This window comes from Schistocerca piceifrons, chromosome 8, assembly GCF_021461385.2.
Source record: "Schistocerca piceifrons isolate TAMUIC-IGC-003096 chromosome 8, iqSchPice1.1, whole genome shotgun sequence".
Classification (NCBI taxonomy): domain Eukaryota; kingdom Metazoa; phylum Arthropoda; class Insecta; order Orthoptera; family Acrididae; genus Schistocerca; species Schistocerca piceifrons.
Genome location: NC_060145.1, coordinates 480,420,718 through 480,447,011, shown reverse-complemented (window position 1 = coordinate 480,447,011; position 26,294 = coordinate 480,420,718). Strand labels below are relative to the sequence as shown.

Genomic DNA, 26,294 nt, shown 5'->3' with positions numbered 1-26,294 from the left:
AGTTTTACTGTATGAACAGCAACATAGTAATCAGCACACATTTTCTTTTCATTTTTTATGGGGTCGTCAGTGAGAAAAAGTTTTGTACAGGTTCAAAATTATGTAAGTTTGTTGCAAATCTCCAAGTGCTCTCGTTCTCCAGTACTTGTCTGTGTGCCTTTCGACAATGCAGCACTTCTGCCATTCAGTGAGTCATCTCCTTTATTCCTAAACAATACCTAATGGTATTTGTTATGTAAATCAAGTTCAGTCCTGTACTGCTTCATAATAAAATAAGTGGCTGTTGTATGTATGTTATTGTATAGCTTATTGGATGATTTAATAAAGAGCTTAGCCTCAAAACTTGCCATCAAGTAATAAAGGAAATTAGTATTGCAACTTTTGACAGTTCACTGCAATTTACTGCATAATTTGGTAAACCAGAATAGTTCATAATAATGCCTTCCAGAATGCTGGAAGTTAGTGAATAATAATAATAATAATAATAATAATAATAATAATAATAATAATAAAAGACAAGAGCAGACGAAGCAGTAGTAAAACACATTTTGACTAGGAATGTGTTAAATTTAGAAGGATTTTGAAAGCAAAGGCATTAAGTAAGCAGATTTCAAATAATCTGAAGATCCATAAAAAAAGAATATGGGAAGAAATGAAAATATCAAATGAGAATCTCAGTGTCCTCATACTTCCTCAGTAAATATGCAGATAGATATATGAAAAATAGTCCATTATTCCCTTCATAAATTATGTAAAATGTAGTGTCACTTATAAGTTCTGAAAAGGTGCCAAAAAATATATATATGGCACATACAGTTATGAGCAGAGAGCAGAGATGCTGAGTCGCAGATAGGCAAAACAAAAAGACTGTCAAACAAACAAGTAAGCCTTCGGTCAGATAAGCCTTTATTGGAATATAAAAACACACACACACACACACACACACACACACACACACACACACACACACACAGATAACCAAGCTAGGAGGATGGCATTTCAGAAATTAGTCCAGATTCAATTTTATTTCATCTTTTATTAACTGAATATTTTCAGGAATACTGTAATGAAAGGGAGGTGCATAGCTACTCCTCCCTGACAATGGCACAAATCATTTCCTGTTTACTATGCATTCTATTCAATCAACAGGTATACATAAATCTGATAACAAGTAACACAGGAAGTAATATAGTATATACAGGTATGACCATTTCCATTTCTGGATTATCATTCTTCAACTGCAGTAGATTTAACAATTTCAAAATGATATAATCTTTCTACAAAAGCCATAAAATCATTGAATAATATATCATGCCTGTAATCCAATAGATGAATATATTCCCTATGTTGACAGGTTCCAGAAAATATTATAGCATAAGACTAGGAGATGCTAAACACGAATTAAGGTTTCTACTTGATATCACAATATATCTTAGTTTTAAGTTTGAAACAATTCCGTCCCTGCACATTTAAAAACATTTCTTGATACAAAATATTAAGGATATATCCAAGCACAGTCACAGATTTGAAAGTAATATCTTATTGAATGACAACTCAAACTGTATAAAATACACTTTAAAATACTTACACATGCATATGGAATGCAACATACATTTTCTACATTTCATTTATAATTGTCAATACTTAGGGTTTTTTTACAAACAAATTTGAATTTTAAAGGGAATGTATCTTGCTAGAATGCTGCACTACTGTACAATAATCAAGCATTGTACAAAATGTAACTGTCAGTCAGAAGAAAATGTAACAAGCTTTTCCAGTGTCATATTCATTTTCTGAAGTTGGCATATACTTTATTAAAGAGTATAGCATACAGGATAACATCTGTAAATACATTGATGGGGATGGTGAACCATGTATTTTCATATACAGATAGAAATAAAAACATTGCCAGTAGTTATTTGAATAGGAATTTATTCCTCTGTGCAACTGCTATTATCAACTTTTCTGATTATTTGAAAAAGGAAGACACGGGTGCCCAAAAGCTGCAATATGACTGAACTTTTTTCCTAGTGACTATTTTTTATAACATCAGGATAATCATCATACAGTCAGGATAATTTAGTCTAATCAGCTAACTGTAATGACTGCAGATGATGGGCTACCCACACTAGGCCAGCAAGCCTACCAATGACAGTTAAATTGAACTGTTACTGTTCTTCATAAGAACAACATGCTGTTGCCCACTTAGTTGTTTGCTCCTTACTCTCTTCAAAAGCTGAGTTGTCAGCTATTTGCCATAGTTATCCAGTATGACTTTACTGCACCAACCAGATGATGATGATGATGATGATGATGATGATGATACCAAAATTATTCATACTGCAGCTTCCCAGTTGCCACACCTTCCTTTTTCAATCCATCCGCACAAAACATGCAGGTTTTACTACACAAATTCAGTGTTTCATGAGAATGGACTGTAGAGCCAGAATAACCATTAGATATTTAATCTGAAAAGTTTTATACAATTAAGTCCTGGAAATCAATAATTTTTCTTGATGCAGAATGTCTAACATCTTACCCATATCAAATATAGAAAGCAATATTAAAAAAGGGAAACAAAGTTTTGTTTAATGTACACAGATCATAAACTACAAAGATACTTTCAGAACAAATTCAGTGTGTGGCACTCTGTGTGATAACATTAAAAGATCATTTTTCAAGTCTGTAAAATTTCGGCCATGAGAAAGACAGGATAACATTTCAACTATTAACACGAGTAGCAGATATTAACAAAAGTATAATTGTGTGAGCCACAATTATTTAAGGGTTTTTAAAAAAAAAAAAAAAAAAAAAAAAAAAAAAAAAAAAAAAAAAAAAAAAAAAAAAAAAAAGGTTGGGCATTATTTTCACACTAATTCAGCACATAATGTAAACTCTATCCATAGGTCCTAGCAGGCCCATCGGTACTGAACGACCGCCACATCATCCTCTGCCAGTGGCATAATTGGATGTGGTACAGGGAGCGTGGGATCAGCACAAAACTCACCCGGCCATTGTTAGTTTTTGTGAGCAGAAGCTGCTGCTGCTCAGTCACTTAGTTCATTGACGCATTACGAGGCTGCAATCCCATTCCAGTCCTCCCACTGAAGAAACATCCCTGGCAGTACTGGAAATTGATCCTGGGTCCTCTGCATGGCATTTGGTAAGGCTGACCACTCTGCTACGGAGGTGGACCACTTATCACATAAAAGTGAAGCCAAATATTTTGTAGCAACTGGCTCTTCTCTCATCTTAAATTTTTATTATCCAGCCTAATTGTTACACGAGTTACTTACCATTTATAGTGGTTCAACACAACTCAGAAGGGAGCACTTTAAAAACTACAGAATATATAACACCAGAATCATTATTACATGTATTCTAAGGGGAGATAACAATGCTCACCGAAAATAGCCATACTAAAGAATGAATTTCTATTCAAAAAGTGGCTATACATATTTTTATTTCTATCTCAACTGATAAAATAATGTCTGATTCATCTTCTTTCATAAACACCATTAAAGCTTAAAAACTATCAAACATACATTTAAATTATATAGTTTTCATTCGATTTATTCAATTAATAATACTTGTAATAGTTTACTAAGAAAATACACCTTTTTCACGAAAATGAATATGGGAGACATACTCACTCACTCACACTCACTCGTCATCTGCTAATTTACATTTTCACAGCTGGCATAATACTGCCACACCTACACACTAAACAATAAGGCAACACTTTATTTTCTATTAAAGCTCACACACTGATATATGATAAAACAATAATATCTCTGTATATTTACAAATTATGTATAAAGATGCAATAAACGTATTCTTTACAGTAACAAAATTTTTTTTTAAATTATCACCAATAGTGTAATCTCTGGAATTCATATATATTTTGCAAAAATCAACAATTAGGCTGAATTGCTCCCTGGTATTTTTATCCACACATATTATCTTCATTTTATCTTCTGTATTAATAATCTCTCATCAATACCTAACACAGGTGTGCAATATAAAGGCAGAACATTAGCAGTACTACTACAACTATTATTATTATTTTTATCATTTTCATTTACATAACAGTGAAATGTGTAACAATTTTATATACAACACACATTTATAAACTTGTATGAGACATCTAAATGACTTGCACATGTCAATTGTTAAATTAATATTTTTCCATACATAATTAAAAGAATAACACACAATTTATTTCTTCAGACTTCTGAAAGGGATCACAAGGTACAGAAATAATGTAGTTTTTGTGAATTTAATATGTTCATAATAACATTTACTGACTAGTGTTGCTTTAACTACATGGTAAATGGAAAATACAGCTACATTCTGCTGAGAATAATGCTACTGACTAAAGGTAATAATGAGTTGTTTGCCTTACAGAAGAAACAGCAAGAACCTGAGGACTAAATTTTATGCGGAAAGGTAAATAATGATCATATTCAAATTTCTTAGACATTTTTCTATAAAAAAGAAACAATATGAAATGTGTATGGAAATGGCACTAAAAACAATAGTACAGGCATAATAAAATATATTAAAAGTGCACCAGAAAACACACAATGCAGCACAGGGTAGTAACATATTCATTGTTATGAACTTTAACTGTATTGATGGTCCTGTGAAAGGGGTTACTAATAGATGATTATCCACCAATGACAAAATTTGGATTCCTGGAGAATGACTTGCTAAGCAAACTTCATTCTGAAAAACTGTAATATTTGATGTTTCAATTAACAAAACTGCAGGGAAAGTGTTACCACACATTAATTACATGGGTACTGTTCTTTTGTAAGTCAGAATCAATGCAAACTTACAGAAAATTATAATTTACTTAAACTGTCATGTGAAGGGAGGAAAAGAGGTTAATTTAAATCACAAAAATAATATTAACACACGAAAATGCAGGGTATGCTGATAAAACGTGTGTATGGAAACACAACATACAAAAATTAAATATCTGTGTCCCATTTAAACAAGGGCAATCACATACTTTGTACAGAATTTACTGCAATCATGGTGATTTTAAATATCTTATATATAAACTAAAAACATGAAAGAAAATATAAAATATAATCTCCTCTTTGGTTTCTTAATGGCTCTTCCACATCACATGCAAATAAACTGACTGAATACTTTAATGAAGAACACCCTTTGACAAAAAACCTGCAGTGCAGGTAATGATATTAAAATAATGTTTTGTTCAAAATATACACTATACACATTACTAATAACATTATGCTTGCATACTTCACAGAATATTTTGGGCATGATCGACCCCTTAAAGAAGTGTAAGATTTTTCTCATCTTTCTTCTTTAGATTCTACTGCAAAGTGCACAAAATTGAAGAACTGATGTCAATAAAATAGAGACATTATAGACAGGCAAATGGATTTCAAGGAATAATGTTATTAATTCCACTGATCTAATGGTATTAGCAATATAAACTTGTAGAATTGGGGATGTCAGCACATGTACCCTCCAACAAGGAACATATATCTAATAAAAATGAACTGGGCTATCAGTCTTATGCCACATATACTGTTTCTTGTACAACACCACATAAAACAAAAGGTGTATGGTAAAAAAGGCAAAACAATTCTGTGTACTGAAAAACTAATCATATATTGCTGAAGATGACATCTGTTATGAAGACAGCTGGTAAACAAAATTAATTTTTCCTATAAACTAAATACATAGCTTAAATTGTAAGAACCTGAGATGATTGAGTACTATGAACAGATATGGCATAATGGTATTGGGTATATTAGTGTACAAAAATACATATAAACATTCTTTAAAGCAGATAGATTGACATTGATTACAAAGCACAAACGTGTCATCAGGTATGAATTTTCTTTGTATGATACATCTGTCTTCTCTGCATTAACTTCTTTTGATTTTAAAGGGGGCAAAAATTGCCTTATATTAAGACTACAAAAGTCTATAAATACTTTGAATGAAACAGAAGAGCAACTTATTCACACTGATCAACAATTTACAATAAAAGCAATCTTCGCATGGCACTCACTTTTAACACATTTTGCATGCATTCGAGTGACATTTCACCATACATTTACACAACACACAAAAAATAACAAATAATTTACAATACTTTAGCTTTTACCACAGTTATGAGAAGATAAATATTCACACGAGACCAATGAGATATGTCACAGGGCAAAACCTCACTGACTCACATGAGGCAGCAGAGTTTCTTAAGATCCGAATCGAACTCATCATCGAGATCACGTGTGTCGGGTGCCTTGCCGACAACACTAGGCATGTACTGCTGCTGGTCCAATCCCTCTCGCTCGTAGAACAACATATAGGCTGAGCTGGTGTCCATTTGAGACTCACTCACCTCCTAAATGAAACATAAAAGATACATTAGAAAATGCTAAGAATTTATCAGACCTTCATGGATATGCTGTATTACAAGGAAGAAACAGGTAGGGCAAACGTGAATAGAAAGGGTAAGATGGTATTTGAGGTTCAACTACTAAATGTTTTGATCTGCAACTAGCAAATTATCAAATTTAAAGTAGTTTTCTGTGCAACTGATGTAACCTCTGAAATGTCACAGGTTGAATGGTAATTGTCAAACGTCACACTAATTTTCATGAACAAACAGCAAATTTTAGTCTCACATACTGTACCCCATGAACAGAACCAGTTATTACCACTGAATGTCACACCATTTACAGACACTAGCTGCACTTGTCAGCTTCGTCCACACAGAGTTTATGTTTACTATTAAACAAATGCTATTTTTGTTATTACTTACTTACTTAATTATATTTGTTATTATGAAACCAATCATTCATTTATGGCACAGCCATCCACATGTCTTGTCAATATTTGGAAGATGACCCTGGAATGTTGGCTGTATTCTTTCATAGGAGCATAACGGAATGTTGCAAGTTTTAAATCACAATTCCCATACACTTCCACTTGTCAATATTTGTGAAGAGCATTCATTCTTTCTCTGTTTCTTTCCCTCCATAATAGCCGCTGTTTACTAGATACTCTGTTTTCATCTGAGCACACTAATTCTTGCTTATTCTCTGATATTTTCATATTGTTATTCACTTCAAATTTCCCTTATGCATTGCATTCATTGAATTATAGTAAGTAATCTCTCTCTATCTTTTTCTGTTTTGTTTCTTTGTATTGTCTTATTTCTGTGATTTTGCTTGAGACTGTCTGCCATTTTACTGATAACTGATCCATTTTTATATGCTGCTAAAATAATATTGACTCACACACATTAAACTTTGGTTTATAATGCCTTTACAGAAGGAAATATGTAGAAGAAAGCACCCACAATTTCCAATACCAGAACATTCCTAGAAATTCATGGAAATTTCTAGAACACTGTAACGCAAGATTCTTTCTGAGACCATACAATGCCAAGAATGCTTTCAAAATTGCTGCACAGGCCAATTGCCATCACAAAGAGAGCAAAATAAAATTAATCTGACAATTCCAACCACAGATTTGAGTTGCCTACAAAATTTCAAACTCGTTCATAATCATCTGAGTCTAGGTAAATCTTTAACTAACAACTCAAAACTAAATTGGTTATTTTATGCAATTAGAATCATTTTTGCCAGCTAAAGAGTATCATCAAAAGACTGTTGCATGAAGGACCGTAAAATGGAGGGGTGGTCAGAGAAATTTTCACATTCTCTACTTGGTTAATGTAGAAAATGCCCAAAAATGTGAATTTCCTTTGGCTGTGTATTAAGGCCAACTGTGTACATCAGCACGATTTGTATTCACAAGCTTGCAGTAGTCCCACTGGCTGCTACAGACCAAGAACATCATTTGTACAGTGAGCACCCAATATTGTGACCTCACAAATCATAATGAAGTAAGCTTTGTCATTCAACCTCTGCTCCTACTTTCATAATATGTTCAACATTCCTTGCTCTCTCGTGGCTGAACTTAATCTCATTGTACTTCAGTGTGTTTTGACATTTTCTCATTTTAATTCCTCATCCTTTGTGCCTAGTTACTCAGATTTGCGTGTGGATGTTATAAAACTTCTGACAGGGCCACCTCAAATTTGTGGGTTTTATTGTGATACATTTGTGTATTTTAATCGGACTTGCTGAGTGCTATCGACAAGAGATTTCACATTGATTCTGTATTTCTACATTTCCAGAAGGCTTTTGACATTGTACGTCACAAGCGGCCTGTAGTCAAATTGCGTGATTATGGAATATCATCTCAATTATTTGACTGGATTCATGATTTCCTCTCAGAGAGAGGTCACAGTTCGTAGCAATTGATTAATAGTCTTCACATAAAACATAAGTGATTTCTGGCGTTCCCCAAGGTAGCGTTATAGGCCCTCTGCTGTTCCTTATTTATATGAACAATTTAGGAGACAATCTCAACTGCGGTCTTACGTTGTCTGCTGATGATGCTTTCGTTTACTGTCTAGTAAACTCATCAGAAAATCACAACAAACTGCAAAACAATTTAGAAAACATATCTGTATGGTGCAAAAATTGGCAACTGACCCTAAAGAATGAAAAGTGTGAGGTCATCCACGTGAGTGCTATAAGGAATACGTTTAACTTTGACTGCACAATAAAGCAATCAAATCTAAAGGCCACAAATTCAAGTAAATACCTAGGAATTACAATTACAAACAACTGTCATTGGGAAGAAAACACAGAAAATGTTGGGGGGAAGGCAAACCAAAGACTTTATTTTATTGGCAGAACACTTATAAGATGCAACTGATCTACTAAAGAGACTGCCTACACTACACTTGTCTGTCCTCTTTTGTAGTGCTGTTGTGCAGTTTGAAATCCTTACCAGATAGGATTAATGGAACACACTGAGCAAGTTCAAAGAAGAGCAGCATGTTTTGTATTATCGAGAAACGGGAGAGACACACTCACTGACGCGACACATCATTAAAGTAAAGGTGTTTTTCTTTGCAGTGGGAGCTTCTCATGAAATTTCAATCAACATTCTCCTCCAAATGCGAAAATATTTTGTTGGCGCGCGCGCGCGCGCGCACACACACACACACACACACACACACACACACACACACACACACACACACACACACACACACACTTCCTTGCGATGACTTCTGTCAGTCGTGCCCTCCAAAGTGGTCAGTGTGCTCTCTTAAGAGAGTGACTAATATTTTGTCTGTGATCTTATTTTGCTGCCCAAAAAGCAAAACTCATCAACTACATGCAATGTCTAACATTTTATTCTAATTCCTTCACCATCACATGTTTCAATTTGTCTACAATCTATTGCTGTTGTTGTTGTCCTCAGTCCTGAGACTGGTTTGATGCAGCTCTCCATGCCACTCTATCCTGTGCAAGTTTCTTCATCTCCCAGTACTTACTGCAACCTACATCCTCCTGAATCTGCTTAGTGTATTCATCTCTTGGTCTCCCTCTACGATTTTTACCCTCCACGCTGCCCTCCAATGCTAAATTTGTGATCCCTTGATGCCTCAGAACATGTCCTACCAACCGGTCCCTTCTTCTTTTCAAGTTGTGCCACAAACTCCTCTTCTCCCCAATTCTATTCAATACCTCCTCCTTAGTCATGTGATCTACCCATCTAATTTTCAGCATTCTTCTGTAGCTCCACATTTCAAAAGCTTCTATTCCCTTCTTGTCCAAACTATTTATTGTCCATGTTTCACTTCCATACATGGCAACACTCCATACAAATACTTTCAGAAACGACTTCCTGCCACTTAAATCTATACTTGATGTTAACAAATTTCTCTTCTTCAGAAACGCTTTTCTTGCCATTGCCAGTCTACATTTTATATCCTCTCTACTTCGACCATCATCAGTTATTTTGCTCCCCAAATAGCAAAACTCCTTTACTACTTTAAATGTCTCATTTCCTAATGTAATACTCTCAACATCACCAGACTTAATTTGACTACATTCCATTATCCTCCTTTCGCTTTTGTTGATGTTCATCTTGTATCCTCCTTTCAAGACACTGTCCATTCCGTTCAACTGCTCTTCTAAGTCCTTTGCTGTCTCTGACAGAATTACAATGTTATCGGCGAACCTCAACGTTTTTATTTCTTCTCCCTGGGTTTTAATACCTACTCCGAATTTTTCTTTTGTTTCCCTTACTGCTTGCTCAATATACAGATTGAATAACATCAGGGACAGGCTACAACCCTGTCTCACTCCCTTCCCAACCGCTGCTTCCCTTTCATGCCCCTCCACTCTCATAACTGCCATCTGGTTTCTGTACAAATTGTAAATAGCTTTTCGCTCCCTGTATTTTACCCCTGCCACCTTTAGAATTTGAAAGAGAGTATTCCATTCAACATTGTCAAAAGCTTTCTCTAAGTCTACAAATACTAGAAACATAGGTTTGCCATTCCTTCATCTATCTTCTAAGATAAGTCAAATGGTCAGTATTGCCTCACGTGTTCCAACATTTGTACAGAATCCAAACTGATGTTCCCCTGAGGTCGGCTTCTACCAGTTTTTCCATTCGTCTGTAAAGAATTCATGTTAATATTTTGCAGCTGTGACTTATTGAACTGATAGTTCGGTAATTTTCACATCTGTCAACACCTGCTTTCTTTGGGATTGGAATTATTATATTCTTCTTGAAGTCTGAGGGTATTCTGCCTGTCTCATACATCTTGCTCACCAGATGGTATAGTTTTGTCAGGACTGGCTCTCCCAAGGCTGTCAGTAGTTCCAATGGAATGTTGTCTACTCCCGGGGCCTTGTTTCGACTCAGGTCTTTCAGTGCTCTGTCAAACTCTTCACGCAGTATCGTATCTCCCATTTCATCTTCCTCTACATCCTCTTCCATTTCCATAATATTGTCCTCAAGTACATCACCCTTGTATAGACCCTCTATATACTCCTTCCACCTTTCTACTTTCCCTTCTTTGCTTAGAACTTGTTACTCTTGTTAAATTTTAATTACGTTTCACTGAATAACTTGTTTTACAGTCACTGTCCATTCCAATCAAATCGTCATTCAAGTTCTTTGCCGCGTAGGACAGAATTACTGTGTCATTAAAAAACTGCATAGTTTTTGTTTCTTCTCCCTGAACTTTAAATTCATTCTCAAATTTCTCTTTACATGGAGATTACACAGCACTTTGATTTATGTAATTATTTACATTATTGTGCATTAAATATAGAAATTAAACACCAATCTTCTACAGCACTGAAGTGCAACTCTAAAAAAGTTCTAAACAAAATCAAATTTGAAGTTTTCTGAGTATTTCTAGATCTTTACATCTACACAGGTCTTTTTGACAGCAGGAATGGCTGTTATAGAATGTTCTCTAGTCATGTGGGTGGCCCGGATTTTATTTCTGGCCAACAGAAATGTTTTAACAACGGTGCATGTTCTACAAGCATTTCCATGGAGCATAATATATGTACTAATGGAAAAAAATTATAAGAACAGACTTTCCACGAATATCATGTGGCAGTGTAATGCGAGTACAGAAAATATAATGACATTTTCATTACTAGTAACTAAATTCCGTCATTTCCAACAGCACCACAACCACAGCATTCTAGCTGTACAGGTCCCAAAGAACAATGTTCCTGTAACACCTCCACCCGAAGACAAGCCTGCAGTGGCTTGAACTTAGTTACTGGTACATGAAATAAATCTTATCATAAACTCAGAAAGTGACTGGATGTGCAATTTTTTTAAAAAAGTGGTAGCACTCGAGATGTAATATTCAATTTGAGTCTCTTCCCCCTCCCCCTCCAGCGTTGCAACATCATGTGGGATGCAAGCAGAATCTGGAGGGAAAGGGGAAGAGGAAGTGGAAGGGGCATGGATAGTAGTGTACAGGTGGGGAGAGAGATGAACATTGTCTGGTGGAGTGTACGGTGATTAGACTGCCAACAAGTGCAGGGACATTGGCAGAAGGCTGCAAATAAACATGGTGGGAGATGAGGATGGGGAGGAGATGAGGATGGGGAGGAGATGATAGGACAGAGTGGGTAGAAGCTGTTGGGTGGAGGGTGTGAGAGCAGTATGTTACCATAGGTTGAGTCCAGGATAATTGTGGGAGCAGAGAATTTGTTGTTGTAAGGTGGTTTGTGTAGTGAACCAGCCACTGAAATGAAGTGTGTTATTTACAGTTGCATGCTGTTCCATAGGGTGGTCTACTTTGCTCTTGGCCACAGTTTTGCAGTGGCCATTCCTGGTGGACAGCTGATATGGTAGTCATTCCAATATAGAAAGGTGTTCAATGACTGCAGCAGAGCTGGTAAATGATGTGCCTGCTTTCACAGGTGGTCCAGTCCCTGATAGTGTTGGATAAACCTGTGACAGGACTGAAATAGGAAGTGCTGTGTGGGTGGATTGGGCAGGTTTTGCACCTAGGTCTTGCACGTAGATATGATCATTGTGTCAAGGGGTCGGGATTGGGAGTGGCATAGGGATCTTGTGGAGGTTGGGTGACAGAACACCAATTTAGGAGATGTGGGAAGTATCTTGGGTAGGGTATCTGTGAGCCGTCAGATATAGATTGTTCCCATGTTCTGTGCTTTAGTGGGCTCCATGTTAATTCTGGTATATAAAGAAAACTTGTGATAAATAATTATTACTTAGCAACATCTTTGTGCAGAGAATATAAAAAAAGAGGTGGTGTTGGCATCTATGTTAATAATACTGTCACATGTAGAGCAACTGATATGCAAAAATACTGTTTAGAACAACATTTGGAAGTATGGGCCATAGAATTGTCTTCCAATAATCTTCATACATCAGTAGTGACAGTATACAGAGCCTCTTCAGGGAATTTTAGTCCATTTATAGAAGAGTTAGATGTTCTCTTAACATACATATTCAAACACAGAAGAGATATGGTAGTGGTTGGAAGATTCAATGTAAACTTGCTAACAAATTGCAGAGACAAACCAGACCTAGAAAATTTGATTATTATTATTATTATTATTATTATTATTATTATTATTATTATTATTTCTATTTTTCTCAGACCTTAGGCCTGGTTAAAAATGGAAAGTGACACGGACCTTGATCAAGCGTGACTTCCTTTTAACTGTACGGTATATGTTACATTGTATTTAGGAACTTTCGGATTATTGAACACGTATCAATAATTACGGATTTCTGTAGTTGTATATATTAAAAGGCCTTTTAATATGTCTGCTTGTGTCTGTGTGTGTGTGTGTGTGTGTGTGTGTGTGTGTGTGTGTGTGTGTGTGTGCACGCGCGCGTGTGCGTGTGCGTCTTTCGTCTTTCCCTCTCCTTCCCTCTTTCCTGACGAAGCAACCGTTGGTTGCGAAAGCTAGAATTTTGTGTGTATGTATGTGTGTGTGTGTGTGTGTGTTTCTATCGACCTGCCAGCGCTTTCGTATGGTAAGTCACATCATCTTTGTTTTCAAATACATTTTTCCTGTGTGGAATGTTTCCCTATTATATTCATATCATTAATGTTAAATAATTTAGTTAGATGTGAATGTGTTGAGGTGAACTTCTTTGGCCAGAAATTTGCTATTTTATCATTTCCAGGGGCTTTCCAATTGTGTGTAGAAATCAATTGCTCGGGTGACTTCATGTTGCAAAATTATCACTTCAGGCATTTGTGGTATCATCTTGTATGAGTCTGTTTCTGCTTGTATCCACCGTGCATGTCTGTTATGTTGTACCGGGTTTGACCATATGTTGCTCCAGAAGTGTTCCATGTCTGTTATGTTTGGTGGATTGTCTATTTTAATGTGTGTGTTATCTATTGTCTGATAAAATTTCTTTTGGTTTGTGTTGAATGTTTGGTTTTGTTTCCTTCTATTTTCACTTTTTTTGTATCTCCTAAGTCATTTGGCCAATGCTTGTAATTTCTGCTTCTTTTCATCTAATTGCTCTATTGCTTCTTCTTGTGAGATTTTACCTAACCTTTTTTGTTTTTTGTCTGAGATTTCATTTCTTATAAATTGTGTTAGCTGTCTGATGTCTTTTCTCAGTTTTTCTATTCTGATCTGTAGCCTGTGTTGCCATGCTGGTTTTGTGGGTTTCTTCTGTGTGTTGGTTGGTTCTGATCTCTGCCTAGTGTGTATATTTAGTGTAGTGAGTGCTCCTACATAAACCAGTAGTTGTAACTCTTCCATAGTTGTATTTTCATTTATTTTGTTGTGTATGATTGTGTTGATAGTAGTAGTTGTTGTTGTTTCGACTTGTGGGTTATTTGGTGGCCTATGCATGAATAGTCTAATGTTTGTATTCGTGTCTTTGTATTCTATACATGTCAACTGAAATTTTTCTTCTATATCTAACATGCGTGTCATTTCATGTTCTATTTGTGCTTGTTCTGGTGGCTGTCTTAAGATTTCGTTTTCCTCTGATTGTTTAACTGACGCGTTTTGTTCTTTGTTTGTTTTCTCTGGGACGTTTGAGTCCATTACTGTATTTTCTTCTTCTTCTAATTGCACATTATTTTGTTCCAGTATTTGTTGTACTTGTTGTTTGATGTTTTCTAATTCTGACAGGGGTATCCTGTTATATAGTTAATAATATTATTATTATTATTATTATTATTATTATTATTTTGGTTCACGGGATGCTGAACAGCATGGTTATCAGTACCCGTAAAATTCCCAATCTTTTCACTATCCAGTCTTGCCATTTTCCTGAATGATGATAGAATGATGAGGACAACACAAAGATGCAGTCCTTGTTCAGAGAAAACCACCTAGCTGGCTGGGAATCAAACCCAGGACCCTGTGATCCAGAGGCAGTAACACTAACCAAGAGACCATGAGCTGCAGGAGGTTGGAGATCTGTGCATAATTTAGATAATGCCAATTCCATCTTTTTATTACTGAATAGACACTGATATTTGAAAATACCTTCCCAAAAAGAATACACAAACTCCAAACCAAAAAACTCACCAAGAAGCCCTATATAACCACTGGTATTAAGATTTCATGCAAAAGGAAATAAGAAGTATACATCAACTAAAAAAATTTAGACATCCCCAACCAGTTAAATCACGATAAGAAGTATTGTAAAATTTTAAGTAAAATTTTTCAGAAGTCAAAAAGTTCATATCTTTGCTCCAAAATGAATAAATCTAGTAACAAAATCATAACTGTATGGGAAGAGATAATGAGTAAAACTGGTGCAAAACATTGTTCTCAACAATGAAGGTAAACATGCACATACTCAAGAGACCATGGCAAAAAACTGTATGGACTCTTTTTGTGTGTTGATGAGAGAATGGGAAACAATGGCTCCTTAGAAAGGGTCATATAAATACTGAAAGATAATTTCCCAATTTCTTTGGAGCAGATATGTATAGCCCCTACAACAGTATAGGAAGTAAGGAAAGACATAATATCTTTTAAGAAGTGAAAATTCAACTGGCGTTGACAATATTTCCAGCAAACTGCTAAAAGCCTGCTGTAATCAGTTTTTTTTTAAAACCTAGCTCTTATCTTCAATGTCCCTCTCAAACTAGGTTCTTCCCTGACAAGATGACGTATGCTATTCTAAAGTCCCTCTACAAAAAACATCCTCTCTCATTTTGACTGCATTTTCTAAAGTCCTCAAAAAATTAATATATGCCTGGATAGTTAATCACCAAAAAGACTTTGCAATAATTAGTAAAAACCAATCTGGATTCAGAGAGGTACCTCCACAACTGAAGCTATATTTTCATTTACCAATAACATTTTAGAATGCCTTTAAAAGAAGATATTGCCTGTTGGCATATTTTGCGACCTGTCTAAGGCCTCTGACTGTGTCAATCATAGAATACTTATACAGAAAGTATGTCACTGTGGAATCTAAGGACAAATGGGCACCTAGTTCAACTACTATCTACAGAACAGACAACAGAAAATAGTGCTAGATTGTAACAACATGCAGGTAGGAGGGGTAGAGTCTGACTGGGAAACAGTTCATTAGGGAGTTCCAGAAGGTTCTGTCTTTGGTCAACTGCTATTTCTCATGTAGTGGTGTGATCAAAAAGTAATTGGAATTTTTTACCTTCATGGACTTTATACAAATGAATTTCATTTTTTTTAAATATCTTGTTGGTACACATGTTCCAATGTAATTTTGCATTTTCAGCTATTTTGAATATTTAGTTTCCTGTTGATAGTTAAAAAGGTTACACATGTGAATCTTTACTTCCGAAAAAGTTGGATCAAAGAATTTCCTGTACATTTTGGTTGGAAAATAGAATAAAGTGCAGCACCGCATTCAAAATGTTGGCTGTCACTTTTGGCAATTCTACTATGAGTAAGACAAGAGTTTACAAGTGGTATGAATGTTTCGAAGAGGGTCAAGAAAACGAAGACGACAACTGCCCTGGGCACCCTAGCACATCAGTTACTGATTACAATGTGGAAGAAGCAATGGTTCTGGTTTATCACCATCAGAGAGGTTTCTGATGATGTCAGCATATCCTCTGCCTCAGCCAAGCAATTTTTTTGGACGTCGTTTGCAGAACGAACTTTGCTGCTACATGTTTCATGCAATTATTGAATTTTGATCAAAAATGACATCACATAGACATCACTCAAGAATTGCTGAATGATGTCGACAATGATCCAGAACATCTAAAGGAGGTCATCACACGTGAAGAAACACGGGTATTTGGCACGATGTTGAAACCAAGAGGTCATCACAGGTGAAGAAACACGGGTATTTGGCACGATGTTGAAACCAAGAGGTCATCACAGGTGAAGAAACACGGGTATTTGGCACGATGTCGAAACCAAGGCCCAATCGCCACAATGGAAACTGCCTGACGAGCCAAGAACGAAAAAAAAGAAAAAGAAGAAGACTCAGCCAACTTTAAAATTAATGCATGTTTATTTACACAAAATCAAAGATCATTATTTTCCATTTTAGTTAAAGTTATTTGTGAAAAATAATGTCAAGGTGATGTCCATCATTTCAAATGCAGGACTCAAGTCTCTTCTCAAAATCCTCCATCACATGGATTAAAATCTCTGCAGGGATGGCAGGAATTTCTTGAATGATTGCATTCTTCAACTCGTCCAAATTTCGTGGTTTGTGGTTATAGACACAGTTCTTAAGGTACCCCAACAGAAAAGAGTCACATACTGACAAGTTGGGAGACCTGGAAGGCCAAGGAACATTGCCAAAACGTGAGATAATCCGGCCAGGAAACACGCGTCTAAGAACTGTCATTGAAGTGTTTGCGGTATGCGATGTTGCCCCATCCAGCTGGAACCAAATGCGTCTTAAAGGAATTCGTTGTCTTCTTAGTTCTTGTTTCAAGAATATTCCAAACATACAAATGTGATGAACCAAATTAACAGTAACTGTGGCCCCATTCTCTTCAAAAAAATAAGGTCCAATAATGCCAATAGAGCCAAGAGCACACCAGACTTACTTTTTCTGAGTGTAGAGGACGTTGGTGGATAAGGTGTGGGTGCTCTGGAGCCCAGGAATGTAGGTTTTGCTTATTCACGGTCCCGTTTAAACGAAAATGAGCTTCATCGTTCATCAATAAAATTTCATTTTCATTCGATCTCAAAATCACTTGCATTCTGTAAGCGAAGTCTTCTCGTACAGCAAAATCAGTTCCTTAAGTTGTTGGACAATGAGCATTTTGTAGGGATGGAATTTTGATTATTTATGCAAAATTCATCTAACCGATTCACGAGTGATTCGTAATTCACTAGCATGACGTCTAGCTGACCGTCCTGGGCTTCTGACTGCCGCTTGCCTTACCCTTTCAACATTTTCTGGTGTCTTTACTCTGCGACTCGGGCCAGGATGCTTCTTATCCAGTATGTTTGCAGTTGATCTGAAGTTTTCCACCCATCTGAGGATTGTGTTACAGCTTGGAACAGCTCCATGTCGACCGACACTAAACCGCGCACGGAACAATCGCTGCATAGCAATAATAGACTCCCAACTTTTCACGAAACTGTCATAGACGAACACTCGACGTTGCAAGTCCCACTGCTCCATAGTGGCTGAGTAAATGAAATGGCGTCTTATGTGGATCAGAACTATCCCCACCATGACCACCTCCCACCACTGTACTACGCAGTTCAAAACCATCCGTCTCCCGTGCGTCACCCTGTACTCACCATTCATGAGTGGGTACTGTTCGAGCAATTATCATGTTCTTGCGCTATAACGCACTTCATATATTAACAACCGAGCACTGTCCTCAAAGAAAGCAAGCACTGATGACAAGTATTGCAATAGACAATAAAATATCCAACAACCTAGGGTCAGCCTCAGCAAGACCAATTATATTGATTACTATTCTGAAAAAAGAAGCTCACTAGAGATAAACATTGTACACGAGTAAAAGGTTTTCAGAAATTACTGCAACCAGTCGCCTTTTATGTAGATGTATTTTATTTAACCATGACCGGTTTCGAGCTGCCTAGCAACTCATCATCAGATGGTATATACATTTAGTGCTTTTTTGTACCCATTGTGTGGGTGGTTGAGTATCTGTGGCTAGATAGAAACGAGAACAAATAATCACTACATGTGGTACAGTATCACGAAATATTTACAGCATAATTTATGTTTAACGTATAAGAGCAAATAATCACTGCATGTGGTACAGTTACATGAAATATTTACAGTTTAATTTACGTTTTGAGGTGTTACTTACAGATAAATCTTTCTGCAGGTATATATATCTCTTTTAGGACGTATTTTTGAAACCATTGTGTCTTGTTTTTCACAATTTCACAAGTTAAAACTTTCACTAGATGTATATTACTTTTATGAGGCACTGTTGGAAACATATATCTTGTTTTTCGTAAACATCGCTGAACACACTTAGCCACAGATACGAATACAGGATTTACACATTATAAACAAGCCAAAGATTGCAATATAACTACAGTATCAAAGATTTCAAGTTGACCAGAGGCATTATTAGTCATCGCACACACTGACAAGAGATTTGTCTTTATTACATAGAAAATAAATGTAAATTAGCTTAAACTATTAAAATGTTTATTTATAAATTAACTGTGCAATTTTAACAGGTATATAAAACTAAATTTTTTACATTATATTTCAGTTACATTTAAGATTATTGGTATTGAGAGTATTATGACAGCTAATTTCTTGCTCCTTCCATTGGCTGATCTTGGCATATGATGTCAGGGATGAGAGGTTGATGGTTAACTTGAAATAATAAGTAATGCTGGTACTTGAAAGGGTGTGGAAAAGGAGTTGGCGGGGGTTTTTTTTTTTTTTAGTGGTACATCCACAATGGATAAAAGTCTTATTGTACACGAGTGCCAACAGATACATAGGGTGCATTGTTCCAAATTCTTAAGTGTCCAGACAGCTAACAGGCTTCACTGGGAATTCAACACCCACCAAATATCCAGCAACATTTGCCATCTGGATAATTGCCAGAACCAGAGAGATAAATTTCTCAAAATCTGCCTACTTCTATTTGCTTATGTGTCATGGAATAATCATCTGGGAAAGTTCAATGATGTCTGAAAAAGTCTTCACAAGTCAGAAAAACTTTGTCCAAATTGTGTGTGGAGCGACTCTAAGAAACCCATGTTGTAATCTTTTTAAGCAAATATGAATACTAATCGCTTCCTCACAATATTGCTTTTAAATCATGACATTCATGCTTCACAATCCTCCTTAATTTGAAATGAATGAGTCATACCATCATCATAACACAACAAGGAACTGTGAAATACACTGTGACCTGAAAAATTTTACCGATTCAGAAAGGTGTAAAATACATTAGCACAAAAATCTTCAAGTCACTTCCAAGTAATTTTGTGTGTCAATGAGTGGTAATACCTACTTAAAAGCAGTCTAAATGAGTTCTTGCTTGAAAAAAGTATTTTTATTCTCTACATGAATTCTTTAGCAGAGATAAATAAGATTATTTCCCATATATTTTTGTGATTCCTGCTGTAATGCACCTTGCTGCTTTAATTATATTAATCTGAGTTCTGTAAGTCAAGAATGTGATCTTTTTTTACTGCACCAATTAAATAGTAGATATTAGTGACTTACCTTACAACTGCTGTCATTGTAGCAGTACCACCGTCCATTTGGATTGCACGCATATGACACATAATGGCCACCTCCTAGGATGCCTGAATGTGACTAGAAGAAGAAAAAGTTAATTTTACTGTCAAATGTATTGAAATTAAAAAAATGCATATACAAAATAAATCTTGTTACAGCACTGTTGAAGAAAAAAAAAAAAAACTAACTTGACAACATTTTGTATATTTGCTGTCTGACCTGCAGTCAATAACTTCAGTCCTTTGGCTAGGTACATCTTTATGGCTTAATTGACAATATTACACAATCACAAACAGTGGCATAAGATAAAAGACAGTCATCAATATTATTAAAACTTGGAATATGAAACAAACAGAACTTGCAAAAAACTCACAGCATGTGTGCGTGCCATTCGGCCATTCGCCTTCCCTACCACAGTCCTCACATGCTATTTCCACGTGATATTGCTTTGCAACGTTACACCCAGATTTTTAAACGACATGACTGTGACAAGTAGGACACTACTAATGCTGCATCCAAACATTACAGGTTTGTTTTTTGTACTCATCCACATTAACTTACATTTTTCTACATTTGAGCCAGCTGCCATTGATCACCCTGACTAGAAATTTTGACTCTTTCGTCTTTTTTCAACCTTCAGTCACTTATCTTCGACACCTTCCTGCAGATCATCTATGTGTATAGAAAATAACAACGGTCCTACGGCACATTCCTGGGGCACTCCTGATGTTACCCCTGTCTCCAATGAACACTCGCCGTTGAGGACAACACGCTGTGTTCTATTACTTAATAAGTCTGGTTAATAGAATGATCTGGCACTTTAACGTTAGCCACAATGATCTCACTCTGTTGGTGTTGCAAAAGGCTGAAAGCAAGAACAAACTACAGCCATTATATTTCCCCGATGGCAGGGAAGGACAAAATATTATGAAGGTGAAATATTGTGGTTCTCCGAGTGGGAACTATTCACATGGATCTTATTATCAAGAAAAACAGTCTGGCATTCTACAGGTCAGAGTGAGGAAGGTTACATCCCATAATCAGACAGATATGTTAGAGAATTTAAAAAGAGAAATGGGTGGGCTAAGGAAATCAGTGAAGTACAATGGCAGGAAGAACAAAGTTCTGACAGGGGAGTACACAGTTACAAATACAACATCAGACCGTAGTAATGCAGGAGTAGATCTAATGATGAATAAGAAAATAGGAATGTGAGTGAGCTAACATGAACAGCACAGCACTGTCAACACAATTTCATAGCCAAGACAGAGACAAAGCCAAAACCCACCACAGTAGTACAGGTTTATATGCCTACTAACTCCACAGATGATGATGAGACTGAAATAGGGTATGATGAGATAAAAGAAATTAATCAGGTAGTTAAGGAAGACAAAAGTATAGCTCTGATGGGGACTGGACTTCAATAGCAGGCTTACAAAAATGTGAAAAGGAAAAAAGAGCAGGCGTACATAAACTGGAGGAAAGGACTGTAAGAGTAAGCCACCTAGTAGAATTTTGCACAGAGCACAAATTAATTGTTGCTAGGACTTGTTTTAAAAATTGTGAAAGAAGGCTGTATATGTCAAGGATGCTTGGAGACACCATAAGGTTTCAGATACATTTTATAGTGATAAGACACATATTTTGAAGCCAGATTTTAAACAGAAAAATATTTCCAGAGTTGGATGGGGATTCTGGATACAATTCCTTTGGTTATGAACTGCAGATTGAAACTGAAAAAAAAAAAAAAGCATAAAAATTAGACTTCTAGGTGGTGGACCTGGATAAAATGGCAGAATACGAAGTGTCCAAGAGTTTCAAATGGAGCATCAGGCAATGATTAACTGAAGAAAGGGAAAAGGAATATCGCACAAGATGACTGCATAGCTTTGAGAGAGAAAATTATGAACGCAGCAAGAGTCAAATAGGCCTGGTAGAAACCCTAGAATAACAAATGAGACATTGGAGTTGGAAGAAGGAGAAAATACAGTTACTGAATTATATGAAAAATGTAAATTAGTCACAAACTATGGCATGCACAAGCTTTATTCAACATGTAAACATCATTACAGATATTTGGATTTAGGTTATGAACATGTTTGATATGCCTGCCACAATGGCAATGATGTGGCACAGACAAATAGTGAAATTCTGCATGACCCATTGAAGTGTCAGAACATCGATGCAGTTGATGAACTCTTGATGAACTTCAGATGACTGTTTTCTGGTCAGCAATGGTTTTCGGGTTATTGCTACAAACCTTGTCTTTATTGTAGCTCCACAAGATGAGTTGCATGTGTTCAGATCAGGAGTAAATGGTGGCCAATCAAGGACCATGCCAGTGGCCTCTGAGTACCCCAGAGTCAGAATGTGGTCCCCAAAGTGCTCCTCCAGGACGTCATACACTCTCCTGCTTCAATAGGGTCGAGCTACGTCTTGCATGAACCACATTTTGTCAAAACCAGGGTCACTATGGATAATGAGGATGAAATCTTCTTCCAAATTCTTCATGTACCATTTGGAAGTCACCATGCTATCAAGGAATATTGCACTGATTATTCAATGACTGGCCATTGCACACCTCATAGTCAGCCACTGAGGGTGAAGAGACTTCTCAATCACAAAATGTGGCCTCTCAGTCCCCCATAAGCGCCAATTTTGCTTATTGATGAACCCATCCAAATGAAAGTGGGCTTTGTTGCTAAACCAAACCATGCATGTGCATACTAATTCCCATCATGGGCCATGGCCAACTATGTAGTTTGAACCTCCTAACGCAAACCGTTCAGAAGTTATGACCATTTTATTTCAATAATTGTCACCCTGTACAAAACTGCAACAAATAAAGCAGACAAGAGGAAATGCAGATATATAACAAACGAGATTGATAGAAAATGCAAAATGGCAAAACAGGAATGGCACAAAACAGCAAAACAGAAACTGCCTGAAGAGAAATTAAAGCTGTAGAATCACAAACAACTAGGGGAAACACAGACACTGTCTACGGAAAATTGACAACATTTGGAGGGAAAACATGCTCCTGTACAAATACTAAGAAATCAGATGGCAACCAGCACTAGGCAAAGAAGGGAAGCTGAAACATGGAAGGAAAACATAAGAAGGTGCAGGATGGAACAAATATAGAAAGGATAGAATGCTACCCATAGCTACATATATAGAAGGCATTGAATTGCAGAAAAAACATCTGGAGAAGGTAGTAGCCTGCCCTGTGTGTGTGTGTGTGTGTGTGTGTGTGTGTGTGTGTGTGTGCGCGCGCGCGCGCGCTACATCTGATGAAGGATGATCCCAAAAGCTGAACATTTCTAGCCCCACTTGTATGAATATCAAGAGCTCAGATGGAAACCCAGTTCTAAGCAAAGAAGGGAAGGCAGAAAGGTGGAAGGAGTATATAGACGGTTTATACAAGGGCGATGTACTTGAGGACAATATTATGGAAATGGAAGAGGATGTAGGTGAAGATTAAATGGGAGATATGATACTGCGTGAAGAGTTTGACAGAGCACTGAAAGACCTGAGTCGAAACAAGGCCCCGGGAGTAGACAACGTTCCATTAGAACTACTGGTGGCCTTGGGAGAGCCAGTCATGACAAAACTATACCATCTGGTGAGCAAGATGTATGAGACAGGCGAAATACCCTCAGACTTCAAGAAGAATATAGTAATTCCAATCCCAAAGAAAGCAGGTGTTGACAGATGTGAAAATTACCGAACTATCAGTTTAATAAGTCACAGCTGCAAAATACTAACGCAAATTCTTTACAGACGAATGGAAAAACTGGTAGAAGCGGACCTCGGGGAAGATCAGTTTGGATTCCGTAGAAATGTTGGAACACGTGAGGCAATACTAACCTTACAACTCATCTTAGAAGAAAGATTAAGAAAAGGCAAACCTACGTTTCTAGCATTTGTAGACTTAGAGAAAGCTTTTGACAATGTTAACTGGAATACTCTCTTTCAAATTCTGAAGGTGGCAGGGGTAAAATACAGGGAGCGAAAGGCTATTTACAATTTGTACAGAAACCAGATGGCAGTTATAAGAGTCAAGGGGCATGAAAGGGAAGCAGTGGTTGGGAAAGGAGTGAGACAAGGTTGTAGCCTCTCCCCGATGTTATTCAATCTGTATATTGAGCAAGCAGTAAAGGAAACAAAAGAAAAATTCGGAGTAGGTATTAAAATTCATGAGGAAGAAATAAAAACTTTGAGGTTCACCGATGGCATTGTAATTCTGTCAGAGACAGCAAAGGACTTGGAAGAACAGTTGAACGGAATGGACAGTGTCTTGAAAGGAGGATATAAGATGAACATCAACAAAAGCAAAACGAGGAATATGGAATGTAGTCAAATTAAATCGGGTGATGCTGAGGGAATTAGCTTAGGAAATGTGACACTTAAAGTAGTAAAGGAGTTTTGCTGTTTAGGGAGTAAAATAACTGATGATGGTCGAAGTAGAGAGGATATAAAATGTAGACTGGCAATGGCAAGGAAATCATTTCTGAAGAAGAGAAATTTCTTAACATCAAGTATAGATTTAAGTGGCAGGAAGTCGTTTCTGAAAGTATTTGTATGGAGTGTAGCCATGTATGGAAGTGAAACATGGACGATAACTAGTTTGGACAAGAAGAGAATAGAAGCTTTCGAAGTGTGGTGCTACAGAAGAATGCTGAAGATAAGGTGGGTAGATCACGTAACGAATGAGGAGGTATTGAATAGGATTGGGGAGAAGAGAAGTTTGTGGCACAACTTGACTAGAAGAAGGGATCGGTTGGTAGGACATGTTTTGAGGCATCAAGGGATCACCAATTTAGTATTGGAGGGCAGTGTGGAGGGTAAAAATCGTAGAGGGAGACCAAGAGATGAATACACTAAGCAGATTCAGGAGGATGTAGGTTGCAGTAGGTACTGGGAGATGAAGAAGCTTGCACAGGACAGAGTAGCATGGAGAGCTGCATCAAACCAGTCTCAGGACTGAAGACCACCACAACAACAACAACAACAACAACAACACCCCCCGCCCCCTCTTCTCCTCACCGCCACCCCCTTCAGTGAGCTTGTCTGTGACACACCTCGGTGGGCAGCAATCTATCCTTTCCATATTATTGATTAAATAGGAGGGCTACATGAAGGAAACCAACTTCAAGATAACATTATGGGAAAGGAAGCGATAGTTGGTTGGTTGGCTGGCTGGTTGGGGGGGGGGGGGGGGGGGGGGCAACAGTGAGGTCATCAGTCCCATCAGATTAGATAAGGACAGGAAAGGAAGTTGGCTGTGGCCTTTCAAAGGGACCATTGCAGCATTTGCCTGAAGCAATTTAGGAAAATCGCAGAAGACCTAAATAATGGTGGCTGGACACAGGTTTGAACCATCATCCTCCCTAATGCAAGTCCAGTATGGTAACCACTGCACCACCTCACTAAGTACAAGGGAAGTGGAAGTAGTGATATACGAGATACGATACCATGAGAAGAACTGAAAGAGAACTGGAAGACCAAAATCGAAATAAAGCACCTGGTGTTGAAACATTCACGTGGAAATATTGAGCTTTTAGGAGAACATATCATGAGAAAACTATTGTATCTCATATGTAAGATATATGAGAGAACAAAATACCTTCAGACTACAAGAAGGCAATAATTCCAATTCCAAAAAAGGCAAGGACTAACAAGTGTCAATATTACAAAACCATTAGCTTAATAGTTCCTATTTGTAAAAGACTGGCAAAAATATGTACACGAGAATGGAACAACTGTTTGAAGCTGACCTTGGGAAAGAACAGTTTGGGTTTCAGAGAACTATGTAAGGCAATACTGACTCTACAACTAATCTTAAAGATAGTTTAAAGAAAGAAAACCCTAAGCTTATAGAATTTGTAGAATTAGAGAAAGCTTTCTAACAGTGTTGATGTAGTATATTACTGAAAATTTGAAGGTTGTAAGGATAAAATACAGTGAGCAAAAGAGTACCCATTACAACCATACCGCTGTTACAAAAACTGAAGGGTGTGAAAGTGAAGCTGTGGTTGAAGAAGGGAGTGAGACAAGATAGTAATACATCACCAATGATATTCAACCTGTAACACCAAGCAAGCGGTGAAGGAAACAGAGGACAAATTTGGAAAGGGAATTAAATTTCACCAAGAAGAAATGAAAACTTTGAAGTTTGCCAATAACACTGTAATTCTTCAGAGACGACAAAGGAGTTGGAAGATCAG

The 26,294-nt window shown here is 36.9% G+C and overlaps 1 protein-coding gene across 1 annotated transcript in view; it reads right to left on the bottom strand.

Moving 5' to 3' along the window:
- Window positions 1–1,016: 1,016 nt before the first annotated feature.
- LOC124712473 (ubiquitin carboxyl-terminal hydrolase 32) overlaps window positions 1,017–26,294 on the bottom strand; it is a 233,462-nt gene continuing 208,184 nt past the window's right edge. The window contains exons 27-28 of the mRNA XM_047242768.1: window positions 20,050–20,142; window positions 1,017–6,391 (exon numbers count right to left, since the gene is read on the bottom strand). Of these exons, the coding sequence (XP_047098724.1) occupies window positions 6,221–6,391; window positions 20,050–20,142 (264 nt within the window). The 3' untranslated portion in view covers window positions 1,017–6,220. The remainder of the gene's footprint in view (window positions 6,392–20,049; window positions 20,143–26,294) is intronic.